Source organism: Lynx canadensis, chromosome A2, assembly GCF_007474595.2.
Source record: "Lynx canadensis isolate LIC74 chromosome A2, mLynCan4.pri.v2, whole genome shotgun sequence".
In the NCBI taxonomy this organism is placed as follows: domain Eukaryota; kingdom Metazoa; phylum Chordata; class Mammalia; order Carnivora; family Felidae; genus Lynx; species Lynx canadensis.
Genome location: NC_044304.2, coordinates 17,530,804 through 17,555,440, shown reverse-complemented (window position 1 = coordinate 17,555,440; position 24,637 = coordinate 17,530,804). Strand labels below are relative to the sequence as shown.

General features: G+C 48.1%; 2 protein-coding genes and 1 long non-coding RNA gene across 19 annotated transcripts in view; 1 reads left to right on the top strand and 2 right to left on the bottom strand.

Annotated features, from left to right (window-relative positions):
* LOC115508223 (ATR interacting protein) overlaps positions 1 to 10,612 on the bottom strand; it is a 14,434-nt gene extending 3,822 nt beyond the window's left edge. The window contains exons 1-8 of one of the 4 annotated variants that reach the window (XM_030306660.1): positions 10,321 to 10,612; positions 8,305 to 8,435; positions 7,012 to 7,182; positions 5,062 to 5,180; positions 3,704 to 3,861; positions 1,998 to 2,096; positions 1,554 to 1,683; positions 681 to 1,370 (exon numbers count right to left, since the gene is read on the bottom strand). In XM_030306660.1, the coding sequence (XP_030162520.1) occupies positions 681 to 1,370; positions 1,554 to 1,683; positions 1,998 to 2,096; positions 3,704 to 3,861; positions 5,062 to 5,180; positions 7,012 to 7,182; positions 8,305 to 8,435; positions 10,321 to 10,567 (1,745 nt within the window). In that variant the 5' untranslated portion in view covers positions 10,568 to 10,612. The remainder of the gene's footprint in view (positions 1 to 680; positions 1,371 to 1,553; positions 1,684 to 1,997; positions 2,097 to 3,703; positions 3,862 to 5,061; positions 5,181 to 7,011; positions 7,183 to 8,304; positions 8,436 to 10,320) is intronic. The other 3 variants (XM_030306658.1, XM_030306657.1, XM_030306659.1) reach the window with 3 other exon arrangements.
* The window catches only part of CCDC51 (coiled-coil domain containing 51), a 26,536-nt gene extending 1,899 nt beyond the window's left edge, over positions 1 to 24,637 (top strand). Inside the window, exons 1-5 of one of the 14 annotated variants that reach the window (XM_030306669.1) lie at positions 5,123 to 5,207; positions 5,596 to 5,726; positions 8,394 to 8,542; positions 22,940 to 23,104; positions 23,652 to 24,637. In XM_030306669.1, coding sequence (XP_030162529.1) covers positions 8,498 to 8,542; positions 22,940 to 23,104; positions 23,652 to 24,407 — 966 coding nt within the window. In that variant the 5' untranslated portion in view covers positions 5,123 to 5,207; positions 5,596 to 5,726; positions 8,394 to 8,497 and the 3' untranslated portion in view covers positions 24,408 to 24,637. The other 13 variants (XM_030306662.1, XM_030306670.1, XM_030306671.1 and 10 more) reach the window with 13 other exon arrangements.
* LOC115508229 lies at positions 13,358 to 15,273 on the bottom strand. The gene is made up of 4 exons (XR_003966962.1): positions 15,175 to 15,273; positions 15,040 to 15,095; positions 14,870 to 14,957; positions 13,358 to 13,588 (listed from the first exon to the last, which is right to left on the bottom strand). It is a non-coding gene; the product is annotated as an uncharacterized LOC115508229 (long non-coding RNA).

Here is a 24,637-nt window from a genome sequence, read left to right as displayed (position 1 = left end):
AGTTGATCCAAATAGAACTGGCCTCTTGGTGGCATGCTGAGGGGGGAGACAGGATTTTTGGATGAGGAGATGGGCTGGATGGTGTTTACAGTTCCTCCCAGTCTTGAGGCTCTAGAATCCCAAGTTAAGAATTTATGACAATAGTGTTCATGAGCTAGGTTCACTATACAACCACTTCCAACAAACCTTAGAAGGAACAGGTAACTTATGGCTTGTGCCAGAGTCGGGCACAATGAGGATGAGCTGATTCCCAGTAAGGTTAGCTTATGGGCTGCCCACACCCTCTGCTTCCTTAGGGAACCCCACCAAACTTAAATGTGGTGTGATACATGGTCTTCACCTGATCCACGGCCTAGGTTCAAGGCTCTGGGTTCAGTCTTTGTCCTGGGGGCAGGACACTTTTCCATAATGTCTTAAAAGCCTTTCATTACATGTGTCTTTTGCTTACCTGCTGTACAGAGGCAGAATTCAGCCAAGTAAACCACTTCCTTGGTTCTCCTAACACCTGGCCCCACTTTCCATCACTTCAAAACACCCTGAACACAGCCTCAGAACACAAAACCAAGGCTTAGCCCTGAGCAGTATAGCTAAGATGTGGGCAAAGTATAAGGGCCGCAAGATAGACCTCATGAGGTCACGTGAGACCTGCAAAGAATCATGACTGCCATGCAGTGTTATACCTGGGCAGGAAATCAAAGGAAGCATTTTCAGCTAATTTCACCAAAATCTTAAGACACTGGCTCAGGACACTGGTTTGAAGGTGACCTGTTGCTGCAGAAGAGAAAGTCAACAGGTGAAGAAGCATCTTCAGTAGTGGATGCTGGCCTTGGTCATCAGTAAGCCCCCTTGGGACTGAGGACACATCCCCATGATCTTGTCTGTGAACCAGACTCTGGTTTCCTTCCCCAGCGGCAGAATCCACCCCTGCATCTGATAGTAATAGGTGGACGACCGCTCCGCTGTGGCACACCAGGTGCTGAAGAACACTAAGTGAAGCCACAGAGAAGCCTTCCAGGTTGCAAAGTAAGTCCTCAAGGCTGGCCTCTCCCCCAGAGCTCACGTAGGAGGAACTTGTCGGTGAGTCCGCAGGCGCTCCACTTCTCTTGACTGCTGCCAGATCGTGCAGAGCCTGGCAGTGTAAGCCGATAAAGAACTGTACCAGGGGGAGGAGATGCACGGCCCCAGGAAGCTGGCAGAGTGGGAAGGCCCTTCTGCCTCCCTCTGCTTGGTCTCCATCACATGAGCCTTCATCCCTGGCAACCAGATTCAATCCAGTAAGTGCCAGGTTCTGTGCTTCTCTCAGGGCCAAGTGGGGAAATGACCCATCGCGAGAACCTGTGGTCCTCAGGCTTGAAATCCCAGTCAAGGTACTAGCAGCAAATATAAAAGAAAACATACAAGTGTGAGGCGGAGACAAGGTCAAGGGCCCCAAACAACCTGTCTACCGAATTCTCTAGTTTCCCCACCCAGCACACAGACCTCCCAGGCTGGCCAGGACCAGAAAGGAACTTGCTTCCTGGGAACTCCCAGCTTTTCAGGAGTCTGAGGTTTACCTGCCATACCCCAGTGGCTGTAGTAGGGTGCTGGTAGGAGCCTCAGAACAACTGCTCAGGAGGTGGCACAGACCTAGGGATGACCCTGGGATCAAAGGCTGCTTCAGGAGAAGGTTTATCAAAATGGAACCTGCAAAAGACAAGGTGATTCTAGAAGGTTCTGACAAGGGAGGCCTTTTCTGTGGCTTCAGAAGGAAAAGTGAGGATTCCTTGGATGCTAACTGTCCTCTAAGCTGCCACTAAGCCCCACTGAGATGCCTGTGGGTGCTGAGGGCTCTGGGATGTAACTGCTATAGTCTTCTGCTAAGTCACAGACTGTTACTCCCCTGGCCCCTCTGAAGGACTGCCTGGGGTGCTGCTTCTCAGAGGCAATTCTACCATAGCACCGCAGAGGATGCCCAGAGCTGTGCAGGCCTCCTGCACATGGAGCAGGGCTTCTGGTACCTTGAGCGTTTGATCTCTGCATCCAGCTGTCAAGTCTTTTCTGCGACTCTTCTTGCTTAATGGGGTCACCTCCCAGATTGTGGCTCTTATTCTCTACAACTAAATAAAATGTGAATCAAAACTTGAGCACAAAAGCACAGGCATATCAAAACTCTTGAACGTACCGAGTTTCATTTTTTTCTCTCTCTTTTTTTTTAAAGTAAACTCTACCCCCAATACGGGGCTTGAACGCACAACTCTGAGATCAAGAGTCATGTGCTCTATGAACTGGGCCAGCCAGGCTCCCCATAATGAATTTAAAACAGAGATTGTTCTACTTCCTCAACCTTGGATCAAATCAAGAACCAGAGCAACTCAAGAACCCTTGCATCATTGCCTCCCTCATGAAAAACAGGAACTCATACAAGGAAAGGAAAAGAAAGTTGTTTGCTCCACTTTAAAATGAGGCAATAACATGAAAGCAGTAACCACGAACACTTATTATGTGCCAGACAAACCCTGTTCTAAGAGCTGTACCCATGTTAGCTCATCTGTTCCTCAAAGCAACCCGAAGAGGAGGTGTCATCTCCTCTATTTTACATATAGAGAAACTGAGGCACGGGTTAAGGGACTTGCTCCAATCACACAAGCCAGTAAGTAGTGTGACCGGGACTCCTGTCAGGCTGGTGGGCTCCAGTGCCTGCCCACAACACCATCCTATACTGTTCCTGTAGTTGCCAGGTACCAAAAATGTGAGTGGTTGAGGTCCTCAGAGGTGGCATGAGGGCCAACGACTTGAACAGGTGGATGGTGGTAGGAGAGAGGTGATGTATTGGAATGGTAAGATAAACTGACACAGCATATCCTCAGAGTAAAAACCTACCAATGCTAGACTGTGTCCCTCTATAAGGCAGTAGCATGCCCTCAGTCTGGACTGAGCTGTATAAACTCAAGGCTGAAAGGAACACAGGTACCTGATACTAGCTGTGTTTCTGGCACATCAATGGATGGTGACTGGGGAGGTTTGTTTTTTTTAAATTTTTTTTTTTCAACGTTTTTTTTATTTATTTTTGGGACAGAGAGAGACAGAGCATGAATGGGGGAGGGGCAGAGAGAGAGGGAGACACAGAATCGGAAACAGGCTCCAGGCTCCGAGCCATCAGCCCAGAGCCTGACGCGGGGCTCGAACTCACGGACGGCGAGATCGTGACCTGGCTGAAGTCGGACGCTTAACCGATTGCGCCACCCAGGCGCCCCAAGGGGGAGGTTTTAAAATATGCCTGCAAATTCTACAAACACTTCTCTTCAAAAGGTGCAGCCTAGTTTCCTTCCCGTTGAACATGGTTTCTAACAAACAGAATGTGGCAAAAGTGATGCTATAGGACTCCTGAGGCCAGGCCATAAAAGGGATAGCTTCCACCTCGCTCTCTCTGGTTTGTTAGCTCTAGAGGAGGCCATCCACCAGGTTATGACATCACCCAAGTAGCTCCGTAGAGAGACCCACGTGTGGAGAAGAACTCTATTGCCAGTCATGTGAGTGAGCCACTCTGAATAGATCCTCCAGCCCCAGACGAGCCTTCAGTGATTCCAGTCCCCACAGGGACAAACCATCTCCTCTTTATCAGAACTGTTGTCCCACAGAACCAGGAGGAGTACTTATTGTTGTTTTAAGCCACAAGGTTGAATAATCGGTTACACGGTAACAGATGACAGACAGACTGACTTACCCTCTCTGCCCACCAGGGACTTATATCCTGGCTCTGTCTGGAAGGGGTGGGGAAGGGACATGTTAGCACTAAAAGACTCCTTTGTAGGGAAAGATGGTTTTCCGAATTGTGGAGAACATGCTTCTGGCTTTATAGCCACAGAAGGGCTTTTCCTAGGACTGGAAAAAGTTAACTATGAAAGCAAAGTAATGATTCTGCTAAAACCACTTAAAATACCTGGTTATAAAACTTCTAACAAATGTTAAACTTTTCATGTTTAAATGTTTAAATGGTAAACCTGCTCCGGCCCATGGCCAATGTCTAGGTGCTTTGACCAAAGGTTTTTATCTGTTATATATTAGTCATTCTTTGTCAGTCAGGATAGCAGTGCAAAACTCGAGGCATTTTGATCCAGATGGTGGAAAAACTCTTTCATTTCTGTATTCTTCTAATAATCACCCCAAAACATTGGCCATAATTCCATTACAACTTCCAATTCCACCAAAATCTTTTTAATATGGAACAGCCTCTTATTTAATCGTTCCCAGGGGCTGGATTCAAAGATTTTCAGTAGAAAGAAGGTCTATTAAAAGGCGTGTTGTTGTGTTTTGCAACTTGAAAACAGCCCGTTCCTCAGTGCCAGGGGTTTTGTGTTAGGGAAGCAGTCTTAACCTCCCCCCCCCCCCCCCCGAGTGCATCAGACAACACCAAGAGCCTTCTGTCAGAGACGTGTGATGAGGTGGGGATGGACCCCTCTGCTCTCCTGTCTTATTTGGACTAAGCTAGGCAAAAAGAGTTTAATTTCATACCCTGTCCATTATGAACAAAGGCAGCAGAATGTTCAATATTCAGAAAAGACACACTGACCCACACTGTTCAAAATTCAAGGCTGATATCAACGGTGTGCCAGACTTCTCTGGCAGGCAAGGTGCAGGACAGGACCATTAACAAGCTGATCACATCTACAGCAAAGGCAGGGGCTATTAGACAAAGGTCCCAAGGCAGTAAATGAGAAAAAATATTCCAAGTAGTTGGGACTGAAATATGCTCATACTTGGGGCAAAACTGATTATTTGAAACACATTACATAAAAATGAAGACTGGGTCACCCCAAAAGTTTAGAGAGCATCTTTCCAGCCCTTTTTTAGTCCTGAGTATAAAGTCCTATAGAGGAAGGCCTTCTAGAGTGTGAGGCCTTTATGCGGTGATGCACCAAACCATTCAAGCCTCATCTAAACCACCTTTGAGGCCTTCAGGAAAGAGGATCTATGTCCAAATGGCAAAGTTTAAACAGCCTTCATTCAAGACTAACCTGACATTGTTACTCAGACTTTCTAATAAACCATGCAAAACAACTCTCCTTCCAGCATCATCATTACCTGGCATGGAGAATGGAGGGAGCAGCCAATTTATTTGCTCGTTCACTGCTTTGAAGCTTTGTCCTTAATTCATTCATCTCAGCATCTTTAAATTGGAGTTCGGACTGCAATGATTGGAGCTGGAAGGCAAAAGCAACATACTCATGGTAACCCATCATACGTGCAAAAATATCTCTGGGCTTCAAAGTCTCAAGCTCATGAAGGAAAACAAACAATGAGAAATAAGTATAAAAGTTTGCTGTGACATAGATGCCCTATAATATCAAGCTTTCCCCTTCCTCCTCAAAGACAGCATGGTATTCTAGAAAGACATTTTGACCTGAACTGTTGCAAGGTAGTTTGTGAAGGTTCAAATACCATTTACTCGGCCTCTTTAAACTTTGGCTTATCTGTAACACAAACCCCTGTCTTTGTGGTTAGGGGGGATTAAATAGGAAGGATGAATGTGAAATGCCCAGCCTAGAGCTTGGTGAGGCGCCTTATCGCACAGTAACATGTTAACCTTTTAATGGACATAATGGTGCACAATTCCAGGTCTTCTTGAAATTTTACCAAAACGCCACGCAGCACAGGGAGACCTGCTCCAGCCCATGGCCAGCAGTAACTGCTATTATTCCCTGAGCACACTCTGTGCCTGTATGGCACCAGTCACAGCACCAGTCACAGTAAGTGTGGGGCTGTTTAAGTCTTACAGCAACCTTTCTAGTTATTTCCTGGGACAGATAATGGAAATGAATTACAGAGCTGAAGTCACTACCCTGAGGTCGCCATTTATCATATATGATAAAGCCAGGATTCAAACTCTAGTTTGTCTGATTACAACTCCCTTGCTCTTCATCATGGATGCGGAAGGAAAACTACTGCTGTTAGTGCTGGGCACAGGTTAGTGCTTCTTTAAAGTTTGCTAATTTGCTAATGGATGGCAGAATAAGATCCATTCCTTGAGACTGAAGCCTTGGGAAGTGCTGAAGGAAAGTGGCAGTATGTATGGACACCTATTAATTTCTTCCCAAAACAGCAACTCCCTCCCTTGAGAAACAATCATGTCCCTACCTCTATGTGATTTAAAAAATTTTTTTTAACGTTTATTCATTTTCGAGAGACACAGAGAGACAGAGCGTGAATGGGGGAAGGGCAGAGAGAGAGGGAGACACAGAATCTGAAGCAGGATCCAGGCTCTGAGCTGTCAGCACAGAGCCCAAAGTGGGGCTCGAACTCACGAACTGTGAGATCATGACCCGAGCCGAAGTCGGATGACCAACCGATTGAGCCACCCAGGTGCCCCTCCCTACCTCTATGTGATTTAAATGGGAGCTGTCATCTCTGTGGTTACAGTGACTGGGTCAGGGACAGGCACCTGACCCAGGTTAGAACAATTAGAGCCTTGAGATGAAGGAGCCCAAGTTTTCAGTCTGCTCTGGAGCTATGAAACAGGAGCCCAGGAGCTTCTGGAGAACACATCCTTTACCATAAGAATGGAGTCTGTCTGTAGACTAGGGAGTAAAGATGAATCCTGGCAAGGCTCCAGTCATTCAAGGCCCCAGCACACCTGTTTTTTCCCAGACTTAGGTACAGAAGTCAATACATTTCCTTTTGGCCTAAGCTAGGTCAACTGAGTTTCTGATCTGCCAAAAAGCTCTTACTTAAGTCTATTTCTGGAAAGTCTAAGCTATTGATTTATTCCTGCCAAGACCACCTACCACAACTACCACAGCAAAGCAGTTTCAACTAAGTCCTTTTACAAACCTCATGCAGAGCCTGGAAAAAAAGTATATGGATATATTAGAAATTATTTAAGACAAAAAAAAAAAAAAAAAACTGTTGAAATCTTCCTGGAAGATTTACAGGCTCTTTGGTCATTATTGCTTCTAAAAGAACTCAGTGAGCAGGCAAAGCTTGTGTCTAGAACAAGGGAAAAAAAAAGGGGGGGGGGAAGCAGTTCTGGGTCACCTTTTTTGAAAATTCCTTTTCTTTGTCACTGAGCACTTGAGTTTTCTCTTGTTCAAGGAGGAAATGTGATCTTCTCTGTTCCTCTAGAATGGATTCTGTCTGATGCAATGAGTCCCGCAAAATTTTTATTTCTCCATTTTTAATGAGAACTTCTTCTTCCATTGCTTTCATCTGTAAATCCAAAATCAATCTTGTGAAAAGCTTATAAGGGAAAGGTATATATGTACTTGTTTCAACATATAGCTAGGGAGACAGAGAAAGCACATGTAAACTATGTTCTACAGACCGATGAGTTCTCAAAATATATCCATACCAACTAGTTACCACTATGGTCTGCTAGGCCCATTTGTGGGACAGGTGACATTCAGAAAGCTTAAGGAGACACTGTCATTCACACATGCAGATTCTGTAGGTTCTAGTAAGTATTAAACAATCTGGGTCACACACTTCACAGATCTCAAGTTTCATACTATGTTTCTAGTTTTCCTAGGGACCTACAGATGGTCACATAAAGGATGTCTGCTTTTTTGTAAAACTGCTAACAAATACAGTAGCCATTATGATGTTGTGTTCCTTATAAAAGACATATGCTATAAATTTGTCTCAGTGCTGTCAGAAAGTTTGTATCACTTTTTGAATCTGATGTACAGTTTCCTTTGTTGCCTAGTTGTTAGGAACTAGGATTTGGTTTCTTCCAGTTTACATTTTCTGGCTTTCTTTCCCCAGCCTTCCCTCATTTCATGGGGATGAATCTGGACTCCTGTTTTACTTTATTTTTTAAGTTTATTTGAGAGAGGGAGAGCAAGCGGAGGAGGGGCAGAAAGGGAGGGAGAGAAAGCATCCCAAGCAGGTTCCTCACTTTTCATGCGCAGAGCCCGATGTGGGGCTCGAACCCATGAACCATGAGATCATGACCTGAGCTGAAAACAAGAGTCAGTCGCTTAACTGACTTGAGCCACCCGGTGCCCCTGGACTCTTGTTTTAAAACTTTTATATATTTTAGGGGTACCTGGGTGGCTCAGTTGGTTAAGCATCTGACTTTGGCTCAGGTCATGATCTCACAGGTTCGTGGGTTCAAGCCCTGTGTCACGCTCTGTGCTGACAGCTCAGAGCCTGGAGCCTGCTTCAAATTCTGTGTCTCCCCCCCCCCCTCTCTCTGCCCCTCCCCTGCTCACTCTCTTTCTCTCAAAAATAGATAAACATTAAAAAAAAACTTTTATATAGTTTATTCTACGGTGCTTTATAACACATGCATAAGTGCATACATTAGCTATAAAACCACAAGTCACTTACCTTTTCTTTAAGTTCTTTGTATTGTGCCTGAAGTACCTCTAATTCAAAATTCTCTTTAACAGGAACATATTCTCTGTTTTTCCCTGCAGGAGTTTTTGACATCCCATCTAATCTGGGGACCTTATGAACATCTGTAAAAAAACAGTTCCCATATACTTTTCTGGATCCAACACTTTCCCACTTTTGCCAGTCAATGCTGAAAAGAATCACTCTTGAAAGCAAATTAGAGAAAGATCTAGTAAGCAGTATAGGTATTTTCCAACCTAAGAACGTGATTCAAACTCATAAATGATCCTTATGAAATGACAGATCCTGCCTCCCCCTACTCCCCACCCCTCAATTTTAAGAGTACCATCTAAAGGCTGAAAAGGTGCTGTGGGAACCTCACTGGTCAGAACTTGGTGATCTGTTATTCGACAATATTTACTGAGCACCTATACCTATACCTACTGAGCACCAGGCACAGTCTAGTCTCTAAAGGTACAGTGGTTAGCAAAATGGATACAGTCCTTACACTCATGGAGCTTAGAGGACATTCAAAAATAATTAAATAAATGTAAAATTACAACTGTGATAAGAGCTACACAAGAGAACAAGTATAGGAAAGCCAAGTATATGGATCCAACTGGAATGACTGGAAGGCTTCCCAAGGAAGTGATGACTGAGGTGAGAGCTAAACAAGCAGGAATTAAGCAGATGAGTGGGGATGGGGAATGGATGGGAAGAATACTCCGTGTATGAGAAACAGCAATGTGCAATTTTTGTATTGTAAGGAAGTCGGGAGAATTCAAGAAATGAAGGCAGGTCAGTGTGGCTTGAACCCAGAGAGAGTGGGAAAGGGCCAGACCATGCTGGGCCTTGTAGGCCATGATATGGACTTTGATCTTTATACTGGAGACAGTGGGAAGCTATGAAAAGGCTTTCAGCAGGGATGTGCACTTGTATCTATGTGAGACAAAGCCAGATTTGAGTTCTGAAAAGATCACTCTGGCTGTAGTGTGAAGTCTGACTTATAGGGAGTCAAGACTGGCAATGGGGAGACCATTTAGCAGATGATCATCCAGAGGAAGGAATGATTGTAACATAGATCAGGGAGAATGGTAGAGATAATGGAAAGAGGATGGGTTCCAGAGATGGATAAAGAAGATAAAGTTACAGGACTTGGCAAGGGATTAGATGTATGGTCAAGGAAGAGGAACTGTTGCTTTGTGCCACCTGATGGAGACCGGTAGTAGTCACGGTTGTACAGAATATTTGGTCATTAATGAACGTTTTCTGAATGTCTGCTTTGCCAGGCACCATGCTGGCAATGCTGGAGAATGACTGGACTTCCAGATGAATGTGTGGGATTTAAGATGCCTGTGAGATATCCAAGTACAGATGCAAGATGCCCTCAAAACGTTTCTCCTTCTGTGAGCCCCACAAGACTTCACTCACTCCCCAGCTAGAAAGTAAGCTCCCGAAGAAAGGAGTTTTTGTCTTTTGTTCATTGCTAAGTGTGCTGCAGTTCCTAAGGTTTTGGACACCTAGTACAATTTACTGGTTGTATAACGGAATAAACCTTTTTCATCTCTTGCCTCAGCTAGGCCCTTCTTGTTCATGTGGCCCAAGGAGGACAGTAATCTTCGTTAGATCTAAAGCCTCTTAAACCTGTCACAAGAATGGGTTCCCATGGGTAGGTAGTGACGGTTCTGATGATGGTGGTTGTGTTCCAAGGATCTTTGCCTAGAACCGAGAACTTGGTGGCCCAAATTTTAACTACAGGAAAAGGTTAACTGAACTTTCTGTATTTCAAATCGGCTGTTTTGACATTCTTAATACAGTACTCCCACAACTCAAAGGACCTTTTGGAACACAACCTGTGCCTAAATGAAGCCGTTCCTATATTTTGAGAACGGCAGCGTGGGTGCAAGACACTGGGTCAGGGGTCGCCGTGGGGTTCCGAAGCCACAGCCATCACGTAGTTCTGGCGAGATCTGCACCACCCTCCGGGAAAAGGCCCCGAGGCGCACTCACTGGACACGTCCCGAGGAGCGGCCGGGCACTGGCTCAAGGCCTGCGACGCGAGGGTGTCGAGTTCCTCCAGGTCGTCAGCGGTGAAATCCCCGTGCGCGCCGAACGGGTCTTCGGGGTCCGGGGCAGCGGCTGCGGGGAAGCCTCGGGCTCGCTTGCTCGGAGGGTGCCCGGTGCTGGGCGGCGGGCCAGAGCTAGGCGCCGGAAGCCCGCTCCGCCTCCTGCTGCCCGGCGCGGGGGTTCCAGCCATGCCTCCGCTGGTCAGTCTCCCAGGGCACCGAGTAAGGCCTGGTCGCCGCGAGACCAGAGGGCTGGACCAACCGCCCGCGCGCCGCCGCTCGCCTCAGCCGCTAGGGCCACGCCCCCGAGCCCACGGGCGAATCGGCTGCCAGCCGGAGAGCGCGGAAGAATGACCGAATCTGAACGCGTCGCCGTGCTCCGCTGAGTGCCGGCCTTTGTAGGTGTTGCCCCGCCCTCCCAGCCCCGTTCTGCCTGGTGCTCAAATACCGGCGGCTGACTGTCCGTAGGCGAGTGGCGGGCGTTGTGCACCGCTATCCACGTTACTGGAGAGCAGGGCCGAGGCTCACCAGCCTTACAGCGCGGGGGCCTCCGCGCCCCTCCCTGGCATCCAGTATACAGCCTCGGTGGAATTCGCCCTGACATTCATACGTACACCTGTGAATCGAGACCCGCAGCATTCAGGGGTTTGGTCTCTGCGACTTCGCTGTTTTCCTTCCGCTGGACTCACCTCTCACATACCCAGAGGCTCTCTCGGGGAGGAAAGAGTCTGGGAGAGCGGGGTTGGGTGAAGAGTATGAATACAGCTTTTGTGAGCAGACATCTTAGAGAACAGTAAATGTTTTGAATGTGTGCATTTAAGGTAGGTTTGGGGAAGAAAGGTGTAAGGAAGAGGGGTGATCCTGAGAACGATGTGCCTGTGTTGGAGAATGTGGGAACTGTCAGGCTGTTAACATTCATTTCTCTGAGAGTGGCTGAGTGTTTTTGTCCCAAGGACATGTCATAAATGAATAAGGCTCAGGAGGTCAAGAAAGGCCCTTTGGAAGTGGCACCTGGCTTGTCCTCCGGGTTGAGCAGGAGTTATCGAGTTAGCAAGGAGGCTGGCATACAAGCCTATTCAGACAAGAATAGGACACCAACATGGAGGCCACACAAATGCCAGGTAGGAGTTGTGGCAAAGAGGGAAGGTAAGGCTTCAAAAAGGAGCAGGACTCGGGCAGGATTTTATTAGGCAGAGGTGGTGTGCAGGACAGTTAGCAGGAAAAGGTTGTTTCTTGCACAGTGCCAAACTTAGCTTGTAAGTGTCCTATGAATGTTTATGAAAACAGTAAATGAAAGGGATATAGTTGTCAGGATTTGGAAGGTCTTGAATACCTGAGTTTAGTTTTTGAGACAACTAGTAGGTTCCTTCAGACAGATGCCCAAATGTTGAATGCTTAAATCTTCATTACTGTGGGTTTCTGGTCTTGTAAAGAGATAGGATTGTACTTCATTTGTCAGGAAGGATTAGGTTCCACCAAATAACAGTAGTAGCTGTCAGGGGCAATGTGCTGGCACTGGCAAAAAAGGGCTGTTCTCAGCCCTACAGGGAATGCCTGAAGTCCAAAGGTGTGCAGGCTGTGGAACTTTCCAGGAGAGGACCAAAGTAGGCCCTTTATCCTCTCCTGTTAAGTCAAGTACCTTAGAGTCGTAAAACAGACTTCAATCTATAAAAACCTTTTCCAGTTTTGACTTAGCAAGATCTGAATAGTTCCAGAACCCTTTTTGAAAACAAATGGTCAGAGATAGCTTAGCATTATTAGCATAATTTACAGTGTTATCAAGGGCCTAGAGGGGAAATCCAAAGACTTGTGCCTCTGAATTGTTTCTCTCTCCCTCCCTCTCTCTATATATATGTGAATGCAATATATATATGCATTTAGTATACATTATGGCCTCTGTCTCCTTCAGTTTACTCCTCCTAGAGTCAAGGGTGATAATCAACAAATATTAGGAGAAAAAAATGAAACAAACAATTGGGACTACTACTTCATATAGAGTGGTAAGGGACGAGTGCACTACTTTTAGTCCTCTAAAGGAAGGGAGGTAGTCTCCAGTATACAAATGAGTGACAGGCAGTCAAGAGTTGGTGAAAACGGTGAGGCAGCTTGCTTGCGATGTAGGCCATTGTGCAAGATGGACCAGGGGATGAATGGTGAATATCCAAGGATAGGGAGTGGCATCCAGATCCCTTAGGGCCTGACTGGTCATTGTAGGGACTCTAGCTTTTTCCTAAGAAGCCACTGAAGAATTCTGAGCCAAGAAGAGACAAAAGTATGACTTTATGGTTTAGCAAGACCATCTTGTCCTGAGTGAAGGTTAAACTGTAGAGGAGCAAGGGTAGGGGTAGGAAGACAAATTTGGATATGACTGCAATAATCCAGGTGAGGGATTTTAGGTTAGAATGGGGGAGTGATACTCGAGGAAGTATGTAGGGGCCAGACTGAATTTTGCTGATGGGTTGAATGTGGGATACTCATCATTCCCTAGCAAGGAAACTTAGCAAGGACCTTTCTGAAGCCCTAGTGTAAATGCAGACCGGGGGGAGGGGGGGGTTCAGGATAAACTCGGTTCTTAGAAACTTTCAGAAAGTCTCTCCTTTCCAGTTTTATTCCCTTTATAATGTATATTGTATGTAACAATGTTGCCCTCTTCTACAACAGAGAAATTTGTTGAAAACAGGAATCACTCTTCGGTGTATGTGCAGGATGCCCACATGAAAGATGAACAATCCCATTACAACAAATGGCAATGTGGAGGTCATAACAGAGAAAGACGTTTTTTTCCCCCAAAGTACATATTCTTGCATTAGCCTCATGTATTGTATTCCATTGGGTTTACAACTATAAAAAACAACCATTTCAAATGAGTTGGTTTAATTCCAGGTGGAACAGAGTTCAGCACAGAACAAAGAGTGAAGAGCACACACTGGTAGGACTTCGGGCTAGGTTTACTCTGACCTCACAACAAAGGCAGAAATGACTGAATGATAAGAGAACATGAGCCACTGATTTTATTATTATTTTTTTTTTACAAAAGTTTATTCTTAAATGTACAACAGGATCTAAGACAACACTTCATTCTATCTATAGGTGGCAACAGATGCTATGGCAGGAAATCCAGATGTTTAAACAGGAATGGAATTAAAGATCACCATTGCCTCGGGTACAAGGGACGGCTTACTTTTTGCCAGATTTCTTAATTCCACCTGTGGCTGCAAAAGGAAAAAAATGTCTCAGTTAAGAAAAAATATAGTCCTTATGGCAGAAGTGCCAGAGGCCTTATAAGGATCATTGAAAGGCTCAACTCTTGTGCTGGGCATTCTTTTTGACACAAGCATGTATAGGACTTTCCCAATAGTCTACTCTGGGTAATATCAGAATGAGGATGAGGCAGGGGCCCAAATAATGGCTGTGCCCTGGCCTGGATCTATATTGTTAAGTATTTCACACACTAGCTCATTTAATCCTCACCCCCCATCAACCCATTTTACAGATAATGAAGTGCTAGTGGTAAGTGCTGTTCAAAATTATAAATTGGTATGTGACAAAGCCAAGATTCCACCCTGGGTAGTCTGATGTCCAGGTCCACATTCTCAACTGCCACATCACAGTACATATTATGATCCTGGGGTCTGGTTTACTATCTTTATTTTACTCAATTTACATTTGACTATATATTTGGCATACAGTAAGTACCTTAAGAAATAGCTGATTTACCTTCCTGTACACAATCACAGATTAAAGGAAGGTACAAAACACCTTACATTCCAAAAGGGAATCTCAGTAACTAGAATCTCAGCCTTGTGAATCAATTAAAACCCACTGGGATAGAGGTCTTGGAAAGCCCTGGATGACACTCCCACCATCCCACCCTCCACCAGCCCCAGTGTAGCTCATATAGGGCACAAATAACCATGGAAGAAATTATTCACTAGTGGGATGAATGTAAACAGCATTTAAGAAGCACAGAAAAGTTCGGGCTGTTGGGCTTGAAAAATATTTTGATACATAATCCATTTTTCCTACATAAAAGAAGTAAAATGGTGGGGGATTAGCAATGTGCAATAGCACATTAAGGAGTTTTAGTCTAGGCGCATTCAGAAGTCAAGACTCAGTATGCAAAAGTATTTACTAGAATTAACAATATGAGCGGTAAGTCAAGAAATGTCATAAGCAAAAAGTAGCAAATACGAATTTGGGGCAAGAAATAGTGAAGACTGTTTGGAAACTCGACTCTAAGATATATGAATCTCTGTGTTTCCATCTCTGCTGTTTCCCTAAAGAAAAGAAGACCAGAATGCCTGGGAGAAAAGAGATTCCATTTCCAGGACCGGTCTGGCTCCCGCCCCTCCCCGCTGCTGCGAATTCAAGCTGGGTGGGGGTCGTCCGCAGTAGCTGACACGAAGAATCGAAACCTCACCAATGAGATAGGAAACAGACCAAAGAGATGCTCAGACGTTTGCCCGGCTTGAGCTCTATTTGCCCTCACTTACCCAGGGGGCCCTTCCCCGCGGCCTTCGCTTTTAGCTCCTCGAGTTTCTTCTGCTCCTCTTTCTGTTTCTGCTTGAATGCCTTATCTTCCTAAGGAGAGGCAGACGGCGTTCACTCGAAGCAGATTCCCCAGTCCCTCCGCACCCTCCCACGCCTCCGCGCTCGCCCTCACCTCGTCCATCTCCTTGGCCTGCTTCTTGGGCTGCTTCAGGGGCTTCTTCTTGCCACCTGTAGGCGACACAAGCATGCTCAGCTCCGTCCCCGCCGAGTACTGTCCCTCTCCACCCCGCCGCCCCGGCACACTCACCTTCGCGGCCGGACATGGCGCCTGCCGCCCCTTCCCCAGGCCCTGCCACCGGAAGCGAAGCACCCCTACCCACCCCCTGTGCCTATACCTCCGCGCGGGCCCGCTGATTGGCTCCTGGTCAGGAAGCTGTGCTCCCGCTGCCGGAAGCAACTCTGGGGGCGGGCATTAAAGGATCAGAGGTCTACTGAGTGGCGGGCGCTTGGTTGGGGTTGCAGCTCTCGCGGTGGGGCGCCAGGTACGAGGGCCTGTCTTGCCAGGGAAGGGTCCGGAAGCCAGGAGGGGTGCTTAACCGGAAGGCGCTGGGTCTGGCATCGTGCTTGGGGAAAGCACTGCGACTAGGGGGAAGAGGCCTTTGAAGTTCAGCGCGTTCTTGGAACCGAAGAAAGCAAGCATAGCTGCAGGGAGATGCGAGGGAGGTGCCAGATATATGGGCGGGGGATAGATCACCCGGTCCTAAGGTTTTGGAGGCCACCGGAAGGAGTCTGGGTTTTTATATAGCCGGAGTGCAACTTTTTGCAAATTATGTTTATTCATTCAGTAGGTTTTTGTTGAGTGTCATGCAGACAGTTTTATGGGGGCACTGAGGATGCAGCAGTGAACAAAACACATCTCATACCCAATCCATCAGCAAATGGATGCCAGCCCTGGCAGAGCTGACATTCTGGGAGGTGAGACAGCCTGTAAGCAAAGTAAATAATTGAAATACATATCGCAGGTCACGTGATACATGTGTGGAGAAAAATAAGGTGGACAGAATGGGTAGAGGGTGCTAGGATGGGAGTCCTTGGCAATGACATATGAGCAGGACTTGGAAAAGAGAAGGGAGCAAGCAGGGCAGATAGCTGGTGTGAAGGCCTTGTGCGGGGATCGTCTATTGTGTTGCAGCAACATCACGAAAGTCCATGCATGGTAATTACTTCAACGATGTGTTAGCTAACCTTATTGTGGTATACGTTTAGCGGTATATACGTCTATCAAGTGTATCAAATCGTCACGTTGTATATCTTAAACTTACACAGTGATATGTCAATTTATATGTCATTTTTATGTCAATAAAGCTGGGAGAAAAAAGGTCCATATGATGGGCGTAGAGTGAGGAAAGGTATACTTGTGAGAGATGAGGTCAGGGAAGACTGAGAGCCAGGAGGTGGATGTCCTGTAGACCATGGAGAAAATTTGGCTTTTACATTGAGAGAAATGTGGAACGATTGGAGAGTTTGAGCAGAGAGAGACATGGTCTGGCCTGTGTTTTGAAAAGGCTACTGGCTGCTCTGTTGACAATAGATTGTAGGGGCTAGAGTAGGAGCAGGGAGACCTGTCAGAAGGGTGTTATAGTAAAAGATGTTAGTCACTGGGACCAGGTGGTAGCAGTGGGGGGGGGGGTGGCTAAGAGGAAAAGGGATTTTGGTTTTAGAAAGGAAGAAGCATTTGCTGATGGATTGGTTATGAGATGAGAGGGAAAGCAAGGGGTCAGGCATGATTTGAGGTTTTTGGTCTGATTTGGATTTGGAAGTTTCTATCAACCAAGATGGAGAAGGCTATGGGAAAGGCAAGTTGGGAAGGGAAGATAAGATCCTCATTAACCTTCCAAGCTGAGTTGTGGATTGGGTGGTTCAGTAAATGAGCCTGGAATCTATAGGAGAGGTCTGGGCTGGAAAAGTCAGAATATAGTTGATTTTTTTTTTTTTCTTGTTTAAAGTTTATTTATTTATTTTGAGAGAGAAAGAGAGTGAGGCAGAGAGAGAGGGAAAGAGAATCCCAAGTAGTCTCCACGCGGTCAACACAGAGCCTGACCTGGGGCTCAAACTCACCAACCGTGAGATCATGACCTAAGCCAAAGCCAAGAGGTGGCTGCTTAAGCAACTGAGCCACCCAGGCACCCCTAGTTGATTGGTTTTTTAAGTAATGGTTTTGGGGGGGAAAAGCAGTGGGAGGAGCGGCACCTAGCTGGCTTGGTTGGTGTAGCATGTGACTCTTGAGTTCAAGCCCTAAGTTGCGTGTAGAGATTACTTTAAAAAAAAGTAATGGTTTTATTGAGATACCATTCACATACAATACAGTTCACCTATTTAATGGGTACACTTAAGTGGTTTTAGTATATTCACAGTGTTGTTCAACCATCATTATAGTTAATATTTTTAACAGTTCCCTAGATGGCATTTATTTATTTATTTAAATGTTTATTCTTGAGAGGGACAGAGACAGAGTGAGAGCAGAGGAGGGGCAGAGAGAGAGGCAGACACAGAATCCAAAGCAGGCTCCAGGTTCTGAGCTGTCAGCACAGAGCCCGATGTGAGGATCGAACTCACGAACCATGAGATCATGACCTAAGCTGAAGTCAGATGCTTAACTGACTGAGCCACCCAGGTGCCCCATCCGTAGATGGTTTTTAAAGCCATGGGACTGGATGAGAGAGGAGTCTGAGGACCTTGCCTTGCAGCACTCCACGTGGGTAGGTTCAGGAGATGAGTGGGGACTGGAAGCCAAGTGTAGAAGGTGTTTCAAGGAAAGGAAACTGGCACAAGGCACAGGTTGCTGATAGGGCAAGTAAAATGAGGACTGAGAACTGATCACTGGATTTAGCAATGTGGAAGTGACCTGGACAAGAGCATTTCCGGTGGCATGGTGGAAGTGAAGGCCAGATTAGAAAAGGTTTAAGAGAGAATGAGAGAAGAGGAACTGGAGACAGCAAGTGCAGATGATCTGTCAAGGAGTTTGGCTGTACAGAGGGGCAGAGAAGTGGAGCTGTTGCTGGAGAGGGTGTCTGATCAATTACTGAGCAGTGTCAGGTAGGGAGAGCACACGGGACCTGGCCACAGCTTGGTCTTCCTAGAGCATGAATTCCTCATCCCAAGGAATAAGAAAGAAGGTGGAAACCGAACAGACACAGGTGGGAAGGTATGGTGGGAATTTATAGAAGTTGTCTTCCAATTTTTAAATATTTTCTTAGTGAAAAATGAAGCAAGCCATCAGCTGCAAGTGAGATAGAGGTACAGGTGATGGAGGTTTGTGGCATGGACAGTTGGTAAGAGACAGTCATCTGGATAGAATGTTAGAATGGATTTGGAGGGTCAAGATTCTGAACTTGGCCCTCAAGGCCCTGCTTAATATGGTCTCTGTTTACCTCTTCAGCCTCTCCTCTGTCCACTCTCCCTTCCTCTGCTATTTTCCAGCTGCACTGGCTGCCTTTCAGGTTTTAGATGACCCCCAGTGCATTTCCACTTTTTCCCTCTGCCAGGAACACCTTCCCTGTGCTGGCTAAGGGCTTGTGGGACATTTGAATGGGGAGGGGCTGAGAATCAGGCTGGGGTGGGGGCTGGATGTCTGAGAAGAGGGACCGGAATAGAGGAACAACTTGAGTCATATCCTCACACAGCAGAGTCCCTGCTGTCACCAAGCTTATGTTCTAGTGAGGGGCCTGGCAACATGAAAAGAAGGCAATATGTGTCTGATGGAGAAACAAAGCAGGTGGCCCAGGAGGGAATGGTCAAGGAAGGTTTGCCACAAGGTGGTGTTTGAGCCAAGATGTACAAGTCAGGATGAGCTGACTGGACCTGTCAGCTGACTGGACCTTTCTGTGGAGAAAGTAGCAGAGTCAGGCTTCACATGTTAGGGTGCATGGAGTGGAGGACAGGAGGAAGGGATGCCAACTAAGAGGACCGTGGCTTGTTGGCCACTGGTGGGACTGGTGTTCATGGCAGGTGAGATGGGAGCTGTCGGGGGTTTTGAACAAGAGATGTGAAATGATGAGTTAACAGAGCCTCAAGCTGCCTTGTGAATAACGGCTCTGAGGGGCAGGGAGGAAGCCAGGACTTCACAGGAGGCTGTAGCTGTCATTGCTGCCAGGGATGGATGACTTTCCTGGGGTTCAAGAGTGGGTGGCTGGTAGAGAAGTCAGGAGAGGAGGCTAAGAAGGTTGGAGGAAGCCGAGGCGGGGGTGGGTAGTGATTTCAAAAAGACAAGGGTGGGGGCGCCTGGGTGGCGCAGTCGGTTAAGCGTCTGACTTCAGCCAGGTCACGATCTCGCGGTCCGTGAGTTCGAGCCCCGCGTCGGGCTCTGGGCTGATGGCTCAGAGCCTGGAGCCTGTTTCCGATTCTGTGTCTCCCTCTCTCTCTGCTCCTCCCCCGTTCATGCTCTGTCTCTCTCTGTCCCAAAAATAAATAAACGTTGAAAAAAAAAAAAATTAAAAAAAAAAAAAAAAAGACAAGGGTGTTGAAAGCTGCAGAGATGTTGGAGAAGAAATCTGAGAAATACCTGGTGGATCTGGCAAGGTGGAGGTTTTGCAGGGCCTCCAGGAGAGCAGCCTCTTGGTGGAGTGCCATCAAGAGAGAATGGGGGCTGGGGAAGTAGTGACAGCAAGGTGGACACCTCTCTGGTGAGTGTTGTTGAAAAGGAGAGTGAGGGCTGTGGTTGGCAGCCCTGGGAGTCTGCTTTGCTCTGATGCAGGAAACACCTGCAGGATGGTCATGGGGCCACAGCTCATGTGTGGTGGATGCTGGCATTGAGGCCTAAGAGGCTGGCTTGACCCCTGGGTCATGGATGCTGTGTGCTTTCTTGGGCCTTGCGGATGGGGCCCAGGAGTTCGGGTGCAGCACCAGCTCAGAACCAGTGTTACGGGGATGTCCCTTCTGTGGCTCTCAGCTCGGACCCATTTTGGGCAGGAGGCATGTCCCTACCCAACCAACTTTGTTTTCTAGAGGGCCTGAGCTTCTCCAAGCACAGCACAAGGGGATAGGAGGCTGAGATGCTCTGAGTGGGTCTCTATTCCACATCACCTTACATTCAGAAGCCCCTTTCTTTGTCACCCAAGCTCCTCCAATTTATCTTCCTGTCCCCAGCATCCTCTGCTTTTCTCTCTGGCCTGGTTGTTTGGCCACTAGGTGTCACTCTGACAGCCAGCATCAATACTTGAGAGCGTGTGTGTTATGGTTGGGGGTTGGTGGGGGAAGGAGGGTTGGCCGGAGGACAGGAGTGCTGGTCCAGGTTTGCCTGGGAGCAGGGGTCACCTGACCCTCCTTGGGGTCCTCAGAGTCCCTGCTGCTTTGGGGCTCAGGCAGAGCCTGACTGGGTAATGGGAGCCTCCCTCTGCTGTTTAGGTTAAGAGAAGTGGGTGTTGTTGGGGCCCAGACAAAGCAGGTTGAAAAGGGAGAGATTGAAGAAACCAGACCTGTAGAGCCGGACTAAAGTTGGAGAGGAGGGAGAAAGCTTGTGGAAGGTTAGGAATGTGAGGGGTGGGGGGGATTGGAAGCCTGGAAAGCCTCAGAGGGCAGAGGAGGGCTCGTGTGAACCTAAGAAAAGTTGTCCTCTGTGTAGAGATCCAGGCTTTTTGTTTTGTTTTGCCTTTTCCCTGGAATTGTCTTCTCAGAGGAGAGCTGAGGAGGGAATTTTCTGCCTTGGTACAGAATGACTTGTGTCCTCGAACATAAGCAAAACTCTGCTTTCCCAGTGCTGGGGCATCCCTCAGAGTCTGGGCAGTTGATTTTGATGGTATTTTACAGAACTCTTTCCCTGAAATCCCCTCAGTTCCCCAGTTTCCCTGGGAGTCTTTATGAATCTTTGTGATTTGTGAGGCTTTGTCAGCATGGACACAACTCAGGTTTGAAAAAAAAATTTTTTTTAAGTTTATTTATTTACTCTTTTTTTATTTATTTTTTTCAACGTTTATTTATTTTTGGGACAGAGAGAGACAGAGCATGAACGGGCGAGGGGCAGAGAGAGAGGGAGACACAGAATCAGAAACAGGCTCCAGGCTCTGAGCCATCAGCCCAGAGCCCGACGCGGGGCTCGAACTCACGGACCGCGAGATCGTGACCTGGCTGAAGTCGGACGCTTAACCGACTGCATCACCCAGGCGCCCCTATTTATTTACTCTTGAGAGAGAAAGAGACAGAGACGGAGACAGAGAGAACGAGTGGAGGAGGGGCAGAAGAGAGAGGGAGAGAGAGAATCCCAAGCAGTCTCCGCACTGTCAGCACAGAGTCCAACACAGGCCTCGATCTCAGAAACCGTGAGATCACGATCTGAGTCACAATCAGCAGCTGGACACTTAACTGACCAAGCTACCCAGGCAGCCCTGGTTTGAGAATTTTCTTCGACGTTATCAGAAAACCGGGCACCAGGATTCCCATCCAAGTCACAACGGAGACCTGGGGGCTGTGGGGAAGATGGGTGGGATGGGAGGTGCTGGTGGCATTGTGGAAGGAGATGGAAGGCATGATCTCCTAAACATGTTCTTCCCTGGTGTGTTCTCTTATCTGGGAGCACCCAAGGGGGAAGCCTGACCACAGCGGCTACCGTCTCCAGGCACAACAGAGCAGCGCTCTTTTTGGACTTTTTCATGGAAATTAGTTCAGAACTGCCCCTAGGCCCTGAAACCTGACTTATGCCCAGCCTTTCTCAGCTGTGAGCTGATCTGTCTGGCGTCCCCCTACAGATCTCCTGATGACAGGGCGCAGCACTGTGTTTGCCATGCAGCACGTCCTCGGTGCGCCCCGTGTGGTGTGGAGAGGCCTCCTTGGAAGGGACCTCTTTATGGCCAGGACTCTCTGCAGCCCAGGCCCTAGCCAGCCCAGAGAGAAAAGACCTGAGGAGGTGGCTCTTGGGCTGTACCGCCGACTCACAGCTCTGGGAAGAGCCCTGGGGCACGACATTCATCAGCGAGCATCGTCCACAGCCACGACTTGGTGGGAAAGATACGAAGAGTTTGTCGGACTCAATGAAGTTCGAGAGGCCCAGGGAAATGTGACTGAGGTGAGGAGGGAAGCCGGGGTGGTTGGCCCTGCCTTCTGACTTGGAAATGTGGCTGGGAGGCTCTTGCCAAATAATTACCAGCCACGTGGTGCTGGGAAGCCTTGCCCAGATTTGCCTTTTCTTAAACAAATACTATTGATAGATGAATTTGACTCATTTCTCACATGGTAACTTGGATTCGATCGTACTGGGGGTGAAGATCTCTGTGTAACTGTACCTGTCTACCCCGAAAACAGGTTTCTGTGTACTGATGAGTCCCTGGCCATTGACATCCATCGTGTTAGGCCAGTGAACACTTCCTACATCGACTGAGGGTTGGTGACAGTGTTACAAGTGTCCTCAAAGCCCCATGTGTAATTAAAACATCCCTTGTGAAGGTAGAAGCCCAGGGCCAGGCAGCATCACACTGTGAGGTGGAAAGAGCTTCCTGTGGCTGGAAGCCCTTGGTGGTAGCAGAAATGCATTCTGTCGTCTCTGTTCCCATTCCTGCCTAGTACAGACCAAGCTAGTGAGGTGGCAAGAACCTGGGGGTTCAGTGGGAGGTTTTGAGGCACAGTGCTGTCTCTTCCCCTTGGAGGTCATGACCTTGGCTGAGCTGGAGTTTCTGGGTGTGTAAAATGGAGGCCACAGCAATGCCTCTTGTGGCATCGTCAAGAGGCGAAGATAAGGTAGCGTGCGTGCGTGCGTGAAACAGTTTAGGAACCTAGGTTCCTTTCCGTGGCTTGTATCAACTAGGATTGGCTGGGTTTTGTGTGGAGCGTTAGCTTTTTTCAAGTTTCTCAGGGGCATGTTATTTCCACTTGAATGGATAAATCCAGTGATTCTGATGGGTGTGGCCCAGGGCTGCATTTTGAGGACTACTGGGCGAGCCAGGATCTTGTGTCTGAAGGACTCTTTTTTTCCACCCTTTGCACTGACACCCCACTCACCTCAGCCACAGCCTTGTTGGGAATAGAGCTGAGCCTGTGTGGGTGTGGAGGGAAGGGGCAGACAGCCTCCATTGTTCTCTCTGCAGGCAGAGAAAGTGTTCATGGTGGCTCGAGGGCTTGTGCGAGAGGCTCGGGAGGACTTGGAAGTTCACCAGGCCAAGCTGAAGGAGGTGAGGGACCGCTTGGACCGCATCTCCAGAGAGGATATCCAGTACCTAGAACTGGCTACGCTGGAGCACCGGCTGCTGCAAGTAGGCACTCAGAAGGCAGCCCTTCCTCATTGGATAGGGACCCCAGCCTGGCAGATCATCAAGGGGCAAGGTGGGAACCTGACTGGTCTGGTGGTCAGAGATCTGGTGAAGACGTAAACCAGAAGCTCTGGGCCCCAGGCTTCCAGAGCCTGTCCACCCACTTTCTCTTGGAGTACTGGGGTCAGTAGTCCAGGGCAGTATAATCTGGGCCCCAGATCCCAGATTGCTGAGGAGGGAGCACCAGGGAGGAGGGGACTGGCCTAGAGGGGGCCAGACACTTCCTTCTGATGGACACATTCTGTAGTCATCAGTGCGTGTCTGGTCAGACCCAGCACTGCTTGGGTAGGAAGGTAGCATTGCTCATCTTGACTGCCCCCAATTCCTTTGCTTCCTGCACCTGACCATGTTTATGCTGCCTTCATTCATTCAGCGGGTTTATTGAGCATGCAGTCTGCGCCAGGCATGAGGCTGAGCCCCAGGGACGTCTGCTGGCAGCTCCAACGGCGGGGCCACATTGCTGCTGTATAACACTGCTTTGCTTCTGCAGGAGGAGAAGAGGCTTCGTGCAACCTATCTGCGTGCTGAAGACTCTGAGCGAGAGAAGTTCTCCCTCTTCTCTGCGGCTGTGCGGGAAAGTCACGAGAAGGAGCGCACTCGAGCTGAGAGGACCAAGAACTGGTCCCTCATCGGGTCAGTTCTGGGGGCCTTGATTGGTGTGGCTGGCTCCACCTATGTGAACCGTGTGCGGCTACAGGAGCTGAAGGCCTTGCTCTTAGAGGCGCAGAAGGGGCCTGTGAGCCTCCAGGAGGCCATCCGAGAACAGGCATCCAGCTACTCCCTCCAGCAGAGGGACCTCCACGACCTCATGGTGGACCTAAGGGGCCTGGTACAAGCTGGTTCCGGGCTGAGCTCTGGGACCCAGGCAGGTACTTCCCCCACCCGAGACAGAGACACAGATGTCCTTTCAGCTGCCTTGAAAGAGCAGCTCAGCCATTCCAGGCAGGTCCATTCATGTTTAGAGGGTTTACGAGAGCGGCTTGATGGCTTGGAAAAGACTTTCAGCCAAACGGCTGAGGTGGTTCAGCTTGCGAAGGCTGCGGCACATCCAGGCCTGCTGGGGCCAGCAGACAGGGCCCTGCCTGGCTCCTTGCTGGAGCAGGGGAGTGTGATCTTGGCACTATCAGACATGAAGCAGAAGCTTGAAGCTCAGGTCAACAGGAACACCATCTACAGCACACTGGTCACCTGTGTGACATTTATGGCCACTCTGCCTGTGCTCTACGTGCTGTTCAGGGCCAGCTAGCCCTGGGAGCCTCCTCCAGGGAGCTGAGGGGATAGCTGTGGATACAAATTTAGCTAGAGAATCCCAACAATGAAGTGAGCCTTTGGGGTGCACACAACCTCAGCCTGAGGCTGAACACCATCTGTGTGGCTCACCAGCAGGCATACTTTGATTTTGAGAAAATGCTCATTTATGTTAATTATCAACACTTTGTACTAATGTCCAAATAAAATGTCTTTCGGTTCATGTTA